Source organism: Mustela nivalis (genome assembly GCF_964662115.1).
Source record: "Mustela nivalis genome assembly, chromosome: 5".
Classification (NCBI taxonomy): Eukaryota; Metazoa; Chordata; class Mammalia; order Carnivora; family Mustelidae; genus Mustela; species Mustela nivalis.
Genome location: NC_139024.1, coordinates 45,192,688 through 45,210,073, shown reverse-complemented (window position 1 = coordinate 45,210,073; position 17,386 = coordinate 45,192,688). Strand labels below are relative to the sequence as shown.

Below are 17,386 nucleotides of genomic sequence, written 5' to 3'. Positions count from 1 at the left end.
ATTTCCTTGGGAAGGCTATTCATTGAGTGAATTTTCCTCCATTTGTTGTTCCTTTTTTTTTTTTTTTTTTAAAGATAAAGATACATTTAAATGTATGAACAGATGAGATAAATGTTTGGAGAAGATAAAAGGATAGTTAAGATCCCAGCTATAGGGGCGCCTGGGTGACTCAGTTTGTTGAGCTGCTGCCCTTGGCTCAGGTCATGATCCCAGGGTCTTGGGATCCAGTCCCACATTGGGCTTCTTGCTCAGCTGGGAGCATGCTCTTGCCTCTGCCTGCCACTCCCCCTACTCATTCTTTCTCCCTATCTCTCTCTTTCTGAGAAATAAATAAAATCTTAAAAAAAAAAAAAAAAGACCTCAGCAAGAATCTTTGTTCCTTGGACAGCTGCAGGGAAGGATTGTGCTTGTTTTCTCAGAGCGTATCTCAGTGGCCAGGTCACCCTTGCTTGCCCAGTGGTTGCTGAGATGATCAGACACATGGGTGACAGTTTGATTCCTTCTCATCAGATTTTCGTACCAGGGCTATAAAAAGAAGGATGGAGTAGAGAGAGAGAGAACTTTTGAAAAATCATAAACAGTGTTTCATTATTCGTTTGTGTTAGGAGGCTTTTTTTTAGGTTTTGTAGATAACCTGCACATCTTATAAGCAGGGGCAGTCTTTTTGAGGATGTTGGCATAGTAAACAACTTTGCATAGTAGAACTCGAGACTCCTGCTAGAGTATAGAGGACAGGCTTGCCTACTGTTTAGTATAATAAAGATAATATCTCCCCCACCCAGAACAGAGGGCATATGTACTTCCTGTTCATTATAAAAGATTCAACTTTACTAAACTCAGACTTCCCTTCCTGTCGTACAGCACATTTGCGCACAGGAATTATCTGGCCCTCTTCACATAAGTCTGTAGGATTGGGGTTCGGAGAACTCATGCACGTGCTACTGCTTGTGATGTGTGTAGTAAATTAGCCTTTATGTCTGACAGTTTCTGACCAGGACCCATGAAACTGGCAGGCTAACTTGTTAACTTGTGAGTCTGGTGAAATCTTAGACCCTTGATGTACTTACTGCTTTGAAATAATAATAATGATTTGTTGAATAGAATGTATTCGAAAAGATTTATTGAAACTTACACTTATTGTTTGTACAACTTTTACAAAGTCCATTTAGGATATCATTTCCCCTTGTTTGGATAGGTTTTGTTTATAACGTCAGCCCGTATATGGAGTATCATCCTGGTGGAGAAGATGAGCTAATGAGAGCAGCAGGATCCGATGGCACTGACCTCTTCGATCAGGTAAGGTGGTGAAGGTAATCCTAGTATTACAGGGGAAAAGTTCTCTTAGATTAAACAGTATGACTGTTGTAGAAAAAAAGAAAATAGTTGCACAACTCTCACACGTGTTGGCTTGAGTTTTGAAAGGTAGGAAGATGCTCGTAAGTAACAACTGTTTTTTTAATTTGCCTTTGAATGATTTTACTAAAATTTTAGAGCTGTACAGATTTGTTCCAAATCTGTATCCGGGCATCTGCTCTTAAGTGCTTTCTCTCTCCTCTATTTGCAGCTGTTTACTCAATTTGGATTGATTTTGATGATGATGATGATTGGGTCATGGGAGGCAGTAATGGTTAGAAGAAAAAACAAGAAATTTAGCTTCTCTGTACTCAGTTTTTTCTCCTTTGGGGAATGTTAAGTAACTGGCCTGTCTTGCTATACTGAGTCTGCATATCATATAGAAAGCTAGATGATTAATGAATAGAAAATCTATTTCTATTAATATCTATAATTTATAATATACATATATATGTAATATTACATATGTAAGTATGTAATACTTATGTATATAAGTATTATGTGTATACTTATGTATATAAGTATATATGTAATATTACATATATATTATAAATTATAGATATTAATAGAAATAGATTATATAATAGAAATATATAATTTATATGTTATATAAAATTCATAATACTTTATATAATTTATATATTTTATATACATTTTATATGTAATAAAATATATTTATATATAATTTATAAGATAAAATCTATTTCTAGAGTGGTAGCAGAAAATCTGTATGTATATTTCAAAAGATATTTATATTAGATCTTTTCCCTTATATTTCCCCTTACATTTACTAAAAACAAATACTAGCTTTTGTTCTATTTAAAAGTTACATAGATGAAACGTACATATGTAACATATATACCTATGTAATATAGTAATATCCTTATGTTAACTACTGTCAGTCGGCTGAACTGTTATTTTGAAACAACAATCTTGAGAAGAATAGAACTTTGTCTTTGTCTCACATAAGTTTTACTTTGTATTTAATGATGATGATCCATGTTGTAGTACTGGGATTTTACCATTAAGATAGTGAAATGAGATTGGGTTATTTTTAAAGTAGACTTCTTCTTTTTTTTTTTTTTTAATAAAGATTATTTATTAGAGAGAGAGAGTGAGAGAGCAAGCATGAGTGGGTAGAGGGACAGAGGGAGAGAATCCTCAAGCTGACTCTGCTGAGCACAGACCCTTACACATGTCTGTATCTCATGACCCTGAGATCCCAGCCTAAGCTGAATCAAGAGTCAGATGCTCAACTGACTGAGCCACCTAGGTACCCCGAGTTGACTCCTGAACAAATATAATTTGATACCTGTCCCTCCTACCTTCTCAGCTATTTTAGAATTTATTTTTTGACCAGGTTGCCAGAAATAAAGTTTATTTTATATTTAAATGTGCTGAAGTGCATCTACTTAAATAGCAGAATCTCATTTGCTATTCATGTTCTTCATGTGTTGGAGGAAAGTCGTGTTTGGCCATTGGTCATAATAGCATTCCCCTTGGGAGGTTCTTATCGCTGATTTAAGGCAAATTCCCATTGTCATTTGTTATTTGTTATTGTCTAGCAATGCAAGCTAAGTAGAAAAGTTTAGGAACATTTGTGTGAAAATTGTCTGCCATAGCTTTTTCTTATATCTGTTCTATAACCAAGATTTTACGGAAAACTCTTCTTTTGGAAGAGTATATTCAGCCTCAGGACGTTACAGAGGTGATCTCAGTCGTGAGGTTATACTTACTTACTTAAGTAAACCTTATTTAAGTTTTGGAGAAGTCACAAGAACTGCTGTACTGTTAAATTCTTTAGCAGTTTAAACAGTATGTTAGTTATCAGATTACTGCATTCCACTTGCCTTTAACAGGACCCATGATGTTTATTTAAGACTTTACTTACTACAGAAGTAAACAACTTTATATTCTAGAAACTGTGGGCAAGCTTCTTGTATCCTTAAATATTTGAGTATTTATTCAGGGCTAGTATTTGAGTTGTATAGCAAACATTAAATTATCTTTTCACTGTCAGATTTCTGTCTCTACTTTGGATCGCGCTTCTGACCTCGTGTTTTTATTTCCAAATGCCTGATGGGCAGTTTGATTACCCATAGGCACGTAGTCGTTTTGCCTTCGAATTATATCAATGCATCTTCTTCCCTTTTATTCCTCCGCTGTTTCCTGTTTCTGGTAATGGGGACCATTACCACTTGAATAATCTTTGCCTTCCTCGTTGCACACCAATATCCAGTCACTGGCGAAATCCAGTAAACATTACATCCTTTTCTCTCTTCCTGCTGCCTTAGATGAAGTCATCATCACCTTCTCTGGCCCTACTATTTTAATACTGTCCTGATCCTTTGCCTTCAGTACCAATGTAAATAACATGACAGCTGGATGAGTGTTGTTTAAGACAGTCATCTTAGCACCTCATTCTACAGATCTTCAGATGTGCACCATTGACAGTGGGATGAATTGAAAGTCCTTAGTGTAGCCTTTGAGGCCTTAAAAGACTGTATTAAGGCAAATATTCTCAACATGCATTTTGCTTTGAGCAAACTGAAGTGCTTTGAGCAAATCACTAGTTCCATGATTCACAAACCTCATATTTTTGCCTCTTTGAGTATGTTTCACCTTCTTTTATCTGCAAAATTCTACCTAGTGCTATAGCCCCAGGGATATTGCTTTACATGTCTTTGGATGTTCTATAAATATTTGGTAAATGAAATTTTAATTTCTATTAATAAATGAGTGCCCATTTATAATTATATAGTATGTATTTGCTATTTTAGCATATATTTATTTACTTAGAAGCATATACAAAGATTCTCATGCCAGTGTTATTTGACCTGATTGTTTTACTGATGAGCTAATATTTTATTGAATAATGTATTAGTTTTCCTTTACTGGTCTTTTATAGTTGGACTCTAGATTATTTCCAGTATTTTGCTAGTATAAATACTGCTATGATGAATATCCTGGTACCCACATCTTTGTGTATATGTGAATATTTTAATGAAAGAGCTTTTAACTTTTTTTTTTTTTGAGGCTTTTAATGTATATTGAGAACGTGTCCTCCAGGGGGTATTTAAATTTAATTCCCACTGGTGAGTCTGGCAACAAATACTATCAGTTGTTTTCTTTGAAGTGACAGTCTCAGTCTGTTCCTTTTCAAGAAAATGTCTGTCAGATACCCAAGTCTGAATAGCCAGTTTGTTTATCAGTCTTTTTCTTTCTTTTACATATAAACAGACTTCTGAGACAAAAGTTCATTTCATTTTTGCAAATGAAATAATTACTTCGGTATTTTTCCTCAAGGTGACCATCTTACTTTGAGCAGAAATATTTTTGAGAACTCATTTTTTCAACAAGACCTGTACTCAAGTGTTGAGATTTAAGAAAATTAATCATTTTTCTACCTCATGAAAGATATTTTTTAAAGTAGTCTCCATGTGCAGCGTGGAGCCCAATACAGGGCTTGAAATCATGACCCTGAGATCAAGACCTGAGCTGAGATTTAGAGTTGGACACTCAACCGATTGAGCCATCTAAGTGCCCTTTCATGAAAGATATTTTTAAATGAAACCAATATGATGGTGAAGAATATAAAGATTGAAACCGCTGCCTTGATTCGTGCCAACATCCAAGCGGTTTCACCCACCGTTGCTTTTTCCACATCAGTACAAGCGTCAACACCAGCAAAAAAGATAAATACTGTCTCAGTATTATTATGAATCTAATTGAGACCTCATGGATATCCGAAAGGGTGTCAAGAACCTCCAGAGATCTGCAGACAACACTTAGAAAACATTGTTCTAAGGAATCCCTTTGAATGCTGCCTTTCTGTTGCTCCCTTAGTGGCTAATTGAATCCCGCTTCTTAATTTTCCAGAGCAGTCTATGTAAGAATGGTTAGTTTGGCTGCAAATAAAATTAGAGCATCTCATGGAGTTAGAGTCATGTTGCTTTTCTTTCATTTATATCCCATACCAGGTTCATCGTTGGGTCAATTACGAATCCATGCTGAAAGAATGCCTGGTTGGCAGAATGGCCATTAAGCCTGCTGTTTCTAAAGGTAAGCAGTCCCGGTGCTAACCTGGCGGTGGACATGTGACTAGCATGTACCTTTTTTTTCCCTTACTTAGATTTCAACAGACAGTTTTAAATAAATTGCAGTATTATTCTTATTTTTCACTGGCCTCTCAATCTAGCGACTGTAAAGATTGTACTTTAGTTCTTTAGAATAAAGCAATGACTTTATCTTAATTTTGACCTGTTTCTGACTGTTTTGAGGAAACAGTCCTAGTGTGAGGAATGAGCATTATATGGAAGTAAACCAACTTTATTTACTCTTCAGATAGTTTTCATTAGTCTTTTATTCTGTTGCTATATAGATTAGCCAGGACATTTCATTAGAGTTGACTTTTAGACCAGTTTTTTAGAATTTTGCTTTCTGAATATGCAATATATTCACATGACTCAATCAGAAAATACATCAAGTTATATAGTGAATTTTTTCCTTCCAAAATTTGTCTCTCATTTGCCTTGAACCTTCTCCCTCCTTTAGTATGGAAAACCCATATTCTGATTTTAAGCTGCTTTTAAAATACACCAATTTCTTCCCCTTACCTTCTGACCTGACTCTCTAATCTGTGTGGTGTTGGAGATCCCCTCTTTACCTCCCAAGCTTATTTCAGAAGAGCACTCTCTGAAAGTTTTAGACATGCAGTAGGCATAGCAGAATTGTCTTGCTTGATTCTTTACTATGGAAGAAATGGTAGTTGTTTTTTTTGAATAACTCCTGACTTTGACACTCAAATTAGAAGTAAATCGGCTTGTTTGACCTGAATCTTCTGTTTATTAGTTCGGTGAGTTTCATAATTCAAGGCCTTGTTGCCAGAGGCCTCCATCAGCAGTGTGGAAGCAGCATAGGCATACCTAGACTGGAACCCTGGCTCCATGGCCTGTTGGCTGTGCCTTCTTTGGTCCAGTTTCTACCTCTGAGCCTCAGTTCTAATCTATATAATGATACATAGGGCTAAGAATTAACGTGAGTGAGCTTCCTTTTGTTGCTGTAACAGATGCTCAGAAAGGATTCTTTTTCTTCCTATCTTCCTACACACAAACCAATATATGTGTATAACAAAGGCATACTAGTCTGACCTTGTCTCTCCTCTAGTGTGTGGAAATTCTTGAAAACCCGTTTACTTCTTTTTTTAATGATTTTTTATTTGTGTGTGTGTGTGTGTGTGTGTATGTGTGTGTATGTCTGTGAGAGAGAGAGAGAAAGATCACTAGCAAGGGAGGGGTAGAGGAAGAAGCAGACTCCCCTGCTGAGCAGGGAGCCTTACTCAGGACTTGGTGCCAAAACTCTGGGCTCATGACCTGAGTTGAAGGCAGATGCTTAACTGACTGAGCCACCCAAGCGCCCAAATCCATTTCCTTTTGTAAACCAATTCCTTTCTCCTTTTAATTGACTCCTAAGTTCACCGATTCACTGTTAGCAGGAGACATGATATTAACTGAAGTTTCTAAATGACTGCTGTTACCTCATCCTGACTGTTGTTTATCTCATTTACATAATCTTGTACTAGCTATGTGTGTTCTTCTGTGTTACCATTCAGGGTAATCAGAAAATATGGCAGGCTCCTTAGGTTTTTAGTCCATAGGAGACATGAAATTAGCAAAAGGACTTTACTGATTTCCTTCCACCTCCCTGGAAATGAAAGACAGATCATCCTCAGAATGCTTCACCAAATACAACAAATACCATTTAAAATAAGCAGATGACTTCAAAAGGAAATTTCCAGATATTTCTCCATACAAAAAGAGTAAGTAGAAGCAGCAATTGAGGGTGATAAGCTACCTCTGTTTCCCTCCAGGAATGATCTAGATATTAGGAACTTAAGAGCCACACTGGAATTTTAATGGCCACACAGGATGGGAGACCAGACTGTGGGTATGTAAAGGAAGAGAGTAGAACTGAGACTCCTGCCTATGGCTTGGACTGTTGAAGGTCTAGATGGTCAGTGAAATGGGAAAGCTTTAAAAAAAAAAAAAACCAAAACAAACAAAAAACAAACCCTGTCCAACAACAAGGGAGATATTAAGTTATCTTGTCCTCCCTGACGTTGTTTATGAGGTGATAGGGGAGAGGAAAGAGACTTCTTCTGAGAATTTGTAAACACAACCCTGCCTACATAAGAATTAGAAATTCAAGTATGTTCCATCTATGTGGTCTCAGAAACCTCAAACCAAAAGTAAAATGGCCTATCATTAGTGGTTTCCCAGGCTGTTTGGCAGAGGTATATACAAATCTTTAATGGCAAAACACCTTTCAACCTAAAACCCTCAAAATTTCCACAGGTACACAACAGGTAATTATTAGTACAAATAATAAATTAGACAACATGAGGAAGTGGGGCAGAAGAAACAAGCAGATTTTTACCCCAGGACTTCATTATTCGCATACAGAATAATATAATCAGAAACATATTTAAAAGACTTACATTTGTTGGGGTACCAGGTGGTGGGTATTATAGAGGGCACGGATTGCATGGAGCACTGGGTGTGGTAAGAAAATAATGAATACTGTTATGCTGAAAATAAATTTAATTAAAAAAATAAAATAAAATAAATAATATTTGGATCAAAACAAACAAAAAAAAGAATTACATTTAAAAGAATGTATTAGTAACAAGTAAAAAGCAAGATTAAAAAGAATCATGTTGATTAAAAAAAATAAAAATAAATAGAACTTCTAGAAATGAAAAATAAAGCTAGTGAAAACTACATAGCACAATTAGCCAAAGAGTTTAGACATAGCAGAAGAGCTCAGTGAACTGCAAGATTGAGCAGCAGAAATTATACAGAATGTGGCACAGAGAAACAAATGGGTAGAAAAACCGTCAGGAGACGTGGCAGATCTGACACTTGTATTCAGATTTCCAGTAGTGAGTGGTAGGGAGAAGGAGGATATTTAAAGGGATAATGGCTAAGAATTTTCCAGAAATTATGTCATAAATCCTCAAATTCAGCCAGTTCAGCAATTCCAAACAAGATAAATAAAAAGAAACCCATGCATAGACTCTTTGTAGTAAAACTGCAGAACACTAAAGACAATGAGAAGATCTGGAAACAGCCACAAGAGACAGATGTTCTAACAAACCAGTGCCTGCTGAATTGACAGCTAATTCGTGTAACCTTTTTTAAAAAATTTAATTTAATTTAATTTATTTTCAGTGTTCGAGAATTCATTGTTTATGCATCACACCCAGTGCTCCATGCACTACATGCTCTCCTTAATACCCACCAGCCGGCTCACCCAACCCCCCACCCGCCTCCCTTCCAGAACCCTCAGTTTGTCTCTCAGAGTCCACAGTTTCTCATAGTTTGTCTTCCTCTCTGATTTCCCCCAACTTACTTCTCCCCTCCATTTCCCAATGTCCAACGTGTTATTCCTTATGCTCCACAAATAAGTGAAACCATATGATAATTGACTCTCTCTGCTTGACAATTTCACTCAGTATAATCTCCTCCAGTTCCATTCGTATTGATACAATAGTTGAGTATTCATCCTTCTGATGGCAGTGTAATATTCCATTGTATATATGAATCATATCTTCTTTATCCATTCGTCCTTTGAAGGGCATCTTGGCTCTTTCCACAATTTGGCGACTGTGGCCATTGCTGTAATCTGTTAGCTGTTACTGTTTATTTATCAGAACAATGGTAGAAGCCAGAAAACAATAGAACAGTATCTTAAAAATGCTGAGAGAAAATAATTGGCAACTTAAAATCATTCAGTAACAATAAGGATGAAATACAGGTAGTTAATACAAGGCAGAAAAATAAAACAACCTGGAAACCAAAATCAGGAGGGTTTGAGGGGTCTGGGACACAGACTTTCTAATTAAATCCTAATCATAAAGAAGTGACACCATAATGAGCATTCTCTCTCCTCCTCCTCCTCCTCCTCCTGGCTCAGGGGAATGCAAGCACATTTCTTACCCAGAATGAGATATGGAGTCAGTATTATGTATTCATAAATTAAAAGTTTCCTTTTTAACACTTTCCCTGGCCCTGATATTGATTACTGAGGCAGCAGAGGATCTACAGAAAGGGTATAAGTTTCATAGACGCTAACATGGGTTCAGATCACATCTCTGCCACTCATAAGCTGTTACATTCTTTGGTTTCAGTGAGCAGATCTGAGGGGTTTCCTTAGGAATAAAATTGGGCTTATGAACGAAATATCCTCCTGTCACTGTGAGAATTCAGGGAAGTCATGTTTGCTGAGCGCCTAGCGCAGGAGAAACTGCTGACCCATACATGGTAGAGATAGTTAGCGGTTGCTGTCCTCCCTTTGCCCCTCCACTCCTGTAGGACTGAGGCTGCTTCCGTTTTCTATTCCTTCTTGTATTCCTACAATTATTACATACAAACTAGCATGGACTAGTGTGTTTCACCTGAAAGATGGTTCTGTTTCTGTGAAAACGAAAGTGTTATCATTCCTATTGCCATGACATGTAAGAGGAGGGCTATGAATCTGTGTTATGCTTTAAAGCCTTTTTAGAGTATCTGTGTTTTGTTTTTTTAAAATTTATATTTATATTTTTATATATTTTATATACTTTTATTTATTTATATTTATATATTCTTTTTAAAAGTTTTTTAAATTTTTTATTTATTTTCAGCATAACAGTATTCATTGTTTTTGTACCACACCCAGTGCTCCATGCAATCCGTGCCCTCTCTAATACCCACCACCTGGTCCCCCCAACCTCCCACCCCCCACCACTTAAATCCCCTCAGATTGTTTTTCAGATTCCATAGTCTCTCATGGTTCACCTCCCCTTCCAATTTCCCCCAACTCCCTTCTCCTAACTCCCCATGTCCACCATGCTATTTGTTATGCTCCACAAATAAGTGAAACCATCTGATAATTCACTTTCTCTGCTTGGCTTATTTCACTCAGCATAATCTGTGTTTTGCTAGGGTGAGGCCAGTAGTGGGTAGTGATGAGACAACTTGAAAAGCATTAGGGAACAAAAACAAGAATTTCACAAATCAGAAAGGTGTTGACTGCAAGTAAGGGATCGGGTTTATTAAATAGTTGAGACATAAGATCTTACAAGATACAGTTTGAACTCCAGGCTAGCCCTCAGAAGTAGAGCATATGAAAAGGGACAGAGTAACTAAAGAGGAAGATCTAAATGTGTCAGAAATAAGGAATATTCATGATAATTAAGGTGAACTACCATTTTAACGTAAGTACCACTTGTACCCTTGGGCAGGGATTGATCATCAAACTCAGCTGGCCTTATTGATAGAAACTACTAGAATGGTATACTGAGTGGTGACTAACCTAATAGTAAAAAAAAATCATTTCCATTAAAAGAAAATTACTAGAATGGGCTAACTGTAGTTGTCCAAACTGGGGGGTTCTGAGTTTGCAGGGAGGCTCTGTTAGTAATTGCGCTGGGATGACAGGGGATATACTAGAACATGTGACGGGGGTAAACCAGAACATGTGTTCAGTCCACGGTTAGAACTTCTAGATGAGATGGAAACAGAGGATAAAAACAGATGAAGTAGGAGTAAAGACTGAAACCAGAGATGAGGTGTGAACAGTAGGTGAAAAGAAACTATTGCCAGCGTGAGGATTTGTGCGGGGGTGCAGGGGCTATACCAAAGAGGAATTTTATTCATCGCCTTCTTTCAATACAAGATCCCTGTCACCCTCTTTTAGGTAGGTGGCGTGCCAGACCCCAAACCAAGGGAATCCAAAATCCAGGCATTTTATGGGCATCCCTACAGTTGGCCAATTCTGGAAGGGTAATTTTCAGTTTATCTGGTGGTTTCTAGTGTGGCAGTGGCAAAATGTGTGGGTGTCTAGGAAGAAAACAGGAGCTTAACTGTGTAGAATATAAAACACAATAATGGGGGGGCGCTTGGGTGGCTCAGTCAGTTAAATGTCTGCCTTCAGCTCAGGTCATGATCCCAGGCTGCTGGGATCGAGTTCTGCTTTGGGTTCCCTTCTGCTCCCTCTGCTTCTGCCTCTCTCTCTCATGAATAAATAAATAAAATCTTAAAAAAACAGAAACAAAAACCAAAAAACCCCAAAACATAATACTAGTGAATCCTTATCAAGTAAAGAATCAGTGCTTTTTAAAATAATCCTTTGTTTAAAAAGTATTATGGTTTGTATTGTGCTTTAGAAAGATATTAATAATGAATAAAAGGAGAAATTTTGCTTAAAAAGGTAAAGCTTTAGTTCTTGATTACTTAGTTATGTGGAACACTTCATTCTCTGGCAAAGATGAAAAATGTTCTTGCTTTTTACCCTTATTTTAGTCCTTTGCTGCCATTATTATAGGCACACACCACCTATGGCTATCAAGTGCTAGAATATGCCTCCTTCAGATATAGATGCATTAAAAGTGTAAATATTGCATTTCAAGGCTTAAAATTCGTTGGAAAAACGAATGTAAAATGTCTCATAAATTTTACAGTGATTACATGTTGAAATGATAGTATTCTATGTTCTGGATATATTGTGTTAAGTAAAAATATTTTATTAAAATTAACCTGCCCCTTTTTATATTGTTAATGTGGTTATTTGAAGAATCAAAATTATGCTTGTGGCTTGCATTATATTTCTTTTGGGCAGCAATGTTTTAGACCGTAAGTATACTTGAAAAAATTTTAATGGAAGTCATATTTTAAAAGTACTCATATTTTCCAGTGGCATAGTGCAGTGTTACAAATGTTTCTTCCTAATTTCTCACTGCTTTATCATGGTTTCTAATACTTTATGTTTTTCATTTTTACACCTGCTCACTCAAGCAGTTACTTACAATAAGTAGATGGGAGTCTACCAAAGATCAGTAGACTACTACCGGTGAAAGAGGAGTTAGAAACTGTTCTAACACCTTCACTTTGAAAATGAAGATACTGTATGTTAATTAATTTGGAATTTTCCCCCTCCCACTTGCTGCCCTTTTTTTTAACTAACTGGGATTTCAATAAAAGCTTGAAACAAAAAAATTTTTTTAATTTAAATAAAAATAAAAGTGAAGATACTGAGGTTTGTATGTATATGTACCTTACTTAAAGACTATAGTTATCAACTGGAGAATTCTGCCATTTGAAGAATACATGGATTCTTCTTTCTGTAAGGCAGAGAATCACCTCGTTAAAGTTATCCAGTTTTGCACATTTATATTTATACTTATATTTATATATGCCAAAATCCACAAGGGAGTAATGTCTGAAGACATCCTGGTGGTCACAACTAAAGTAGGTGCTACTTGCCTTCCAGTGGGAAGAGGAAAGGACAAGTGATGTCCCTGAATACCCAATAGTGCACAGGATAGACCCCCACAGCGGAGATTACCAGCCCAAAATTATCCAATCCCAAATCCGGAGGGTTTCTGAAATAAAAGAAAATGAGGTTTGTAGCTCCATGACAAATGTAAAACATTCAGGTATAAAGCCTCAGCCTTTATCTTCCTAGAATGCTTTTCTTCAGGGCCTTGTGACAAATGCCTGCATGTTTTCAAAACATAGCTAAAATATTACCTCCTCGATGGAGTCCTTTCAGATTCCTTCCAAGTAGAGATACCCTCCTCTATGCTTCTATACCTAACCTACATACCTCTTTTAAAGCATTATCATATTGTATGTATTCAAAAGAACGTATCATTTTATTTTTAATTCTGTTTATTTAATTTATTTGAATAAATAATACATTCACATGATTCAATTATGAGTAGTGGCGTTGTCATACCTGTCTCCCATCTACTTGTTTCCCCTCCCATACACACCCAAAGGTAACCACGTCACTACTTTCATTATGAATTGTTCCAAATTTTGGGGTAATTTTAGTAATTCAGTAAGCAGACAGAATATATTTATATTTTCCTAACTTTTTATCAAAATGATTTTATATTATACCAACAGCTCTATTAAGATGATGATCAACAAATATTTATTAAAGAATGAGCATACTGGTAAAAGAATTTTTCTTTCTTATCATGGAGGGTTCCTCCATGCCTCCACCCAGCAGAGGTAAACTAGACTGGGGTCACAATTAAAAATTCTCATCCACCCTCTTACCAAAAAATAGTTGAGTTCAGTCTATAAGTTGCAGTGTTAGTTTTCAAAATGACTGTGATCTCTCCAGAAAGCAGAGATTCTTACCAGAGTAATGCAATTTAACCAACATTGTGAAAAAATACAATTTTTTTGTCATGGAACCAGTCAAATGATGGAATTAATTATCTAGGCAGAATATCAGAGTTCTTGTCAGTCTTATGTGACTAAGATGATTCAGATGTAAATATGCTTAATAATACAAAATAGTCTCTTATTTCTGTGTCTCAGTTTATTAAAAGAGTTGCAAAGACTAGTAGAGTTTTTAAACATGATTTAGATTATTTAAGTAGAAGATTTCTTCCTACTGGTACTTTTTCTTTGTATTAAAAAAAAAAAGACTCAGGAAAAAAATTACCTATTTAGTAGGATCCAGAAAGTTCTGACAGGTCCAATCAATTCACATCAGGCAGAAAGTAAGTCATATGAGATAAATGTACATTTTCCCCTAGAAACAAATTACCTGGGGCCATTTTTCAAAATCTGTGACCCTCTTAGATTAAAAACAAACTGTTTTACTTGATTAATGAGATTCCTCAAACTGCCAACTATGTGGTGCACAGAAAATAGATTTAATTTACTTATATCTGTGAGTTTGTTGTTTGTTCTAAGATAAAACAATCACAAACTCAGTGGGTAAGACAGATGAAACCCACTGATAAAAGTAAGTGATCAAGCAGCGACATCAGTGATCCCTTGCGAACTGTAATGACTAGCTTTTTACTTGGCACTTGATAAACAAAGCTCGTTTTGAGGTATAATTTAAATGATTTTTGTCTTTTGTCTTTCTAGGAGGTATTAAGTATTAACACTAGCAATAGCATAGTAAGAAATATGATGCTGAGTTTCAGAAGACAAAGTCCAACCTCGTCTTTGTTGCTGAAGAGCTGTGGGTTTCATTCAAGTCCGTGACCTCTGGTTTTCAGTCTTAAATGAGGGGATCAGATGGTAATTTGCTGTATGCTGTTAAGGATCCCTTTCAGCTATGAAATTATTTCAGTAAAATAAGGAAAATAATAACCATTTATCTGGCCTCCTGAATCATGAGTATTTTATAGTAGTTGGGTGAAGTGGAAGTAATTACAAGATCTCTGGTTGATTGAAAATCAGAACATAAAAAAATCTAAAAGCTTTCATTTAAGTAGTTGAGTTTCTTTTTCCATAAACAAGTTCACTTTAACAATTGATATGTCATTTTCTATTTGAATATTTTGTTGGCTTGTCTTCTTTTTTTTTAAAACTCTGTTAACTTGTTGAGGATTTTATTTTGACCATATGGTGTGGTATCTGTGGTGATCAAAATACAATGTAGGTTTGTGAGTTGGCTGCCATCCTGAAAGAAAATACCTGTTAAATTTTCCTGGGTTGTAACACTAATTGTAGTGCATTGTATATACAGTGCAAGTCTTATATTTTTATTATTTTGCCATTTAAATTTGGAGTAACAATAATCATTTTTAAGTACTGTCCTAGATAAGAAAGATAATTAAGGTGTCTTTTTTGGGGTTGTTAACATGTATGTCTTATTTATAAAGTATAATGTAATAAGTTCTGGATAATTTTGACTACTTTAGAGAATGATAACCTGGGGAAAACTTGGGTTTTTATCTGTTTTCTGAAGAAATTAACCTAAGTATTAGAAAACAAATGTTCAAAGAAGTAGAAAAAAGCTCAGTTAAGTGGGAGGTAAACACCTGAAGAAGAAGTGGCCTGATAATTTTCAGAGAGGAATTTTCCTTATTTCTAACATAGGTCAGCTGTTTATTAGTCTTGTTTTTCTCTTTAGACCTTAAAAGAAAACCCTTCAAAAACAGGGCTGTTATCTTCAAATATAATATTAACTGATATTCTCTTTGATGTTATACTATTCTTACCTGGCTTTTTCCCCTAAATCACTATACAGACTATCATGAAGAAAAGAAAGTCTTAAATGGTAAGTCATATAAAAAAAAAAATGGATCACATTCACATGGGTTTATTCACATACAAAATTGCTTTACACAATTATTTGGGGGTAGTATTTAGATTTTTTTTTTTTTTATACAAAAGATGTCTCTACTTGCCTAACTTAGGGGATTTGGCAGAACATTTTTGATCCCATTTTCCAGCCATTACTCTTACAGTAAGTTGTCCCTCCTGTAATATCCCCGAATATGTGTTCATCTGCCCGCATCTTGAATATTTGTAGTGATGAGGAGTTCTACCTACAGAAGCAATATTGAGCAAGTCACATCCCTCTGGCATGGAGCTCAACACTGATGTTTGTATCCAGATCCTGAGTAGCCTATTAAACTACTTTACCAGGCTCAGCAGCTCTGGCTTATTCAACCATTCCCTTTGACTCAGAATTACAACTACCTTTGTCCACCATGCATCGCCCCCACCCCCACCCTCCAAGGAAGCCAAAATAAATATGGTGTAGTGGTCAGTATTGACTCCTAGGAAATGCCTGGCACTACTCTGATTGCACTATTTTATAGATTTTTTTCCTCCATATTTATAAAAAAAAAGTTATAGAAATACAGCTACAAACTAGATTACTGAATTACCTTTTCTTTTTTAACTTGAGAAAACAAGTGTGTATTGTAGACTGACATATTGCCCTTTGTGATGTAATACCAGAAGCTTTTTGTCTCATAGTGTAACACTGGCTGCATTCAGTGAAGGGCGCATCTTGGGTTTCATCTGATGATTGACTCTTTAGTGATATTAGGCATCCAAGCTTCACTTAAAGACTCATCACTTAAAGACTGATGATGGACTGGGCATTTCCATTCCCACCACATATGGCTTCCAGAACCTTTACTTTCCTATTGCCCTCCCCTGGATGCACTGCGTTTAACTTAGACATTAGTTCAAGGTGGTCTTGAGAATGGAATATTAACACTCCACATGTGATCTGGCCAGCTCAGCTACCTATTATGATCTGGGATTCTATAAGATTGTAATGTTTATATTTGTTAGTTGCTTCCCATATTTGGCTCATTTAAGTATGTGGTAAGTCTGTGTATTTGCAGATGTGATGTCTGCCTGCACTGTCATTATTCAAACCTGTTTTAAATCCTGGATGAGATAAACTGCTCCATGAGAGACCTGATCCCTTCAAATTAACGTCAGTCATAAAGCAGCACTTCTGGGGAGAAGAATGTTCATTTAGTTCACCTAACTATTTTGCTCCATCCCACAGTTGCCACAGATTTCTTCAACTTTTCTAGAAGAATATTATATATAAGGTGTTTTGTTCTGCTTGGTAAATGTTGAAGTCAAGACACATTCCACATCCTGTGACATTATTCTGTTCTAAAGAGTTGTATTTGTATGACACCATATAGGTTTTGAGAAGGCGTGGAAGTTGGCTCCTTTCCTCATGAGATTGCAGGGCAGATTTTTTTTATTAGTTTGAATTTGAGGAAGCAGAAATGGTTGTTTTTGTAAGGTCACAGTGCTGACACCTCAAATCCAGATTTCTTGGTCCTAATCAGGTCCTAATAAGATCAAAATTGACTAACAATCTATGAATCCTGCTGATGGCTTTTTCTTACACAAATTGTTAGATTGTGATACATTCGTATAAGGCCTCCAAAAGATAAATGACATTAATCTCTTAGTAAAATATCTTTCCAATTATTTTCAAATAATAAGGTTATCTTTTCTTATTTTTTGTCATTTTAGACCAAAATACATTTTAATTATTATAGTTCTTTTCTTATGCTTTCAGTTTCCTAGTAAAACATTCTTCTTTAGGGTTCACCACTAGTTAGTTCATAACTTTGGCTTTGTTATGTCAAATCTCTGAGACTTTCTTTGTTTACCTGAAAGTTGATTGTATCCTGGGAGTTACATAAGAAGAGATGGAAACTGCATAAGGCCTGAGCTCAGAACTGATGATC

General features: G+C 36.0%; 1 protein-coding gene across 4 annotated transcripts in view; it reads left to right on the top strand.

The window, feature by feature from the left end:
* LOC309864823 (cytochrome b5 reductase 4) overlaps positions 1-17,386 on the top strand; it is a 93,145-nt gene that overhangs the window by 28,172 nt on the left and 47,587 nt on the right. For 2 of the 4 annotated variants that reach the window (XM_082730692.1, XM_082730689.1), the window contains exons 3-5: positions 1,196-1,296; positions 5,334-5,415; positions 15,400-15,429. In XM_082730692.1, coding sequence (XP_082586818.1) covers positions 1,196-1,296; positions 5,334-5,415; positions 15,400-15,429 — 213 coding nt within the window. The remainder of the gene's footprint in view (positions 1-1,195; positions 1,297-5,333; positions 5,416-15,399; positions 15,430-17,386) is intronic. The other 2 variants (XM_082730691.1, XM_082730690.1) reach the window with 1 other exon arrangement.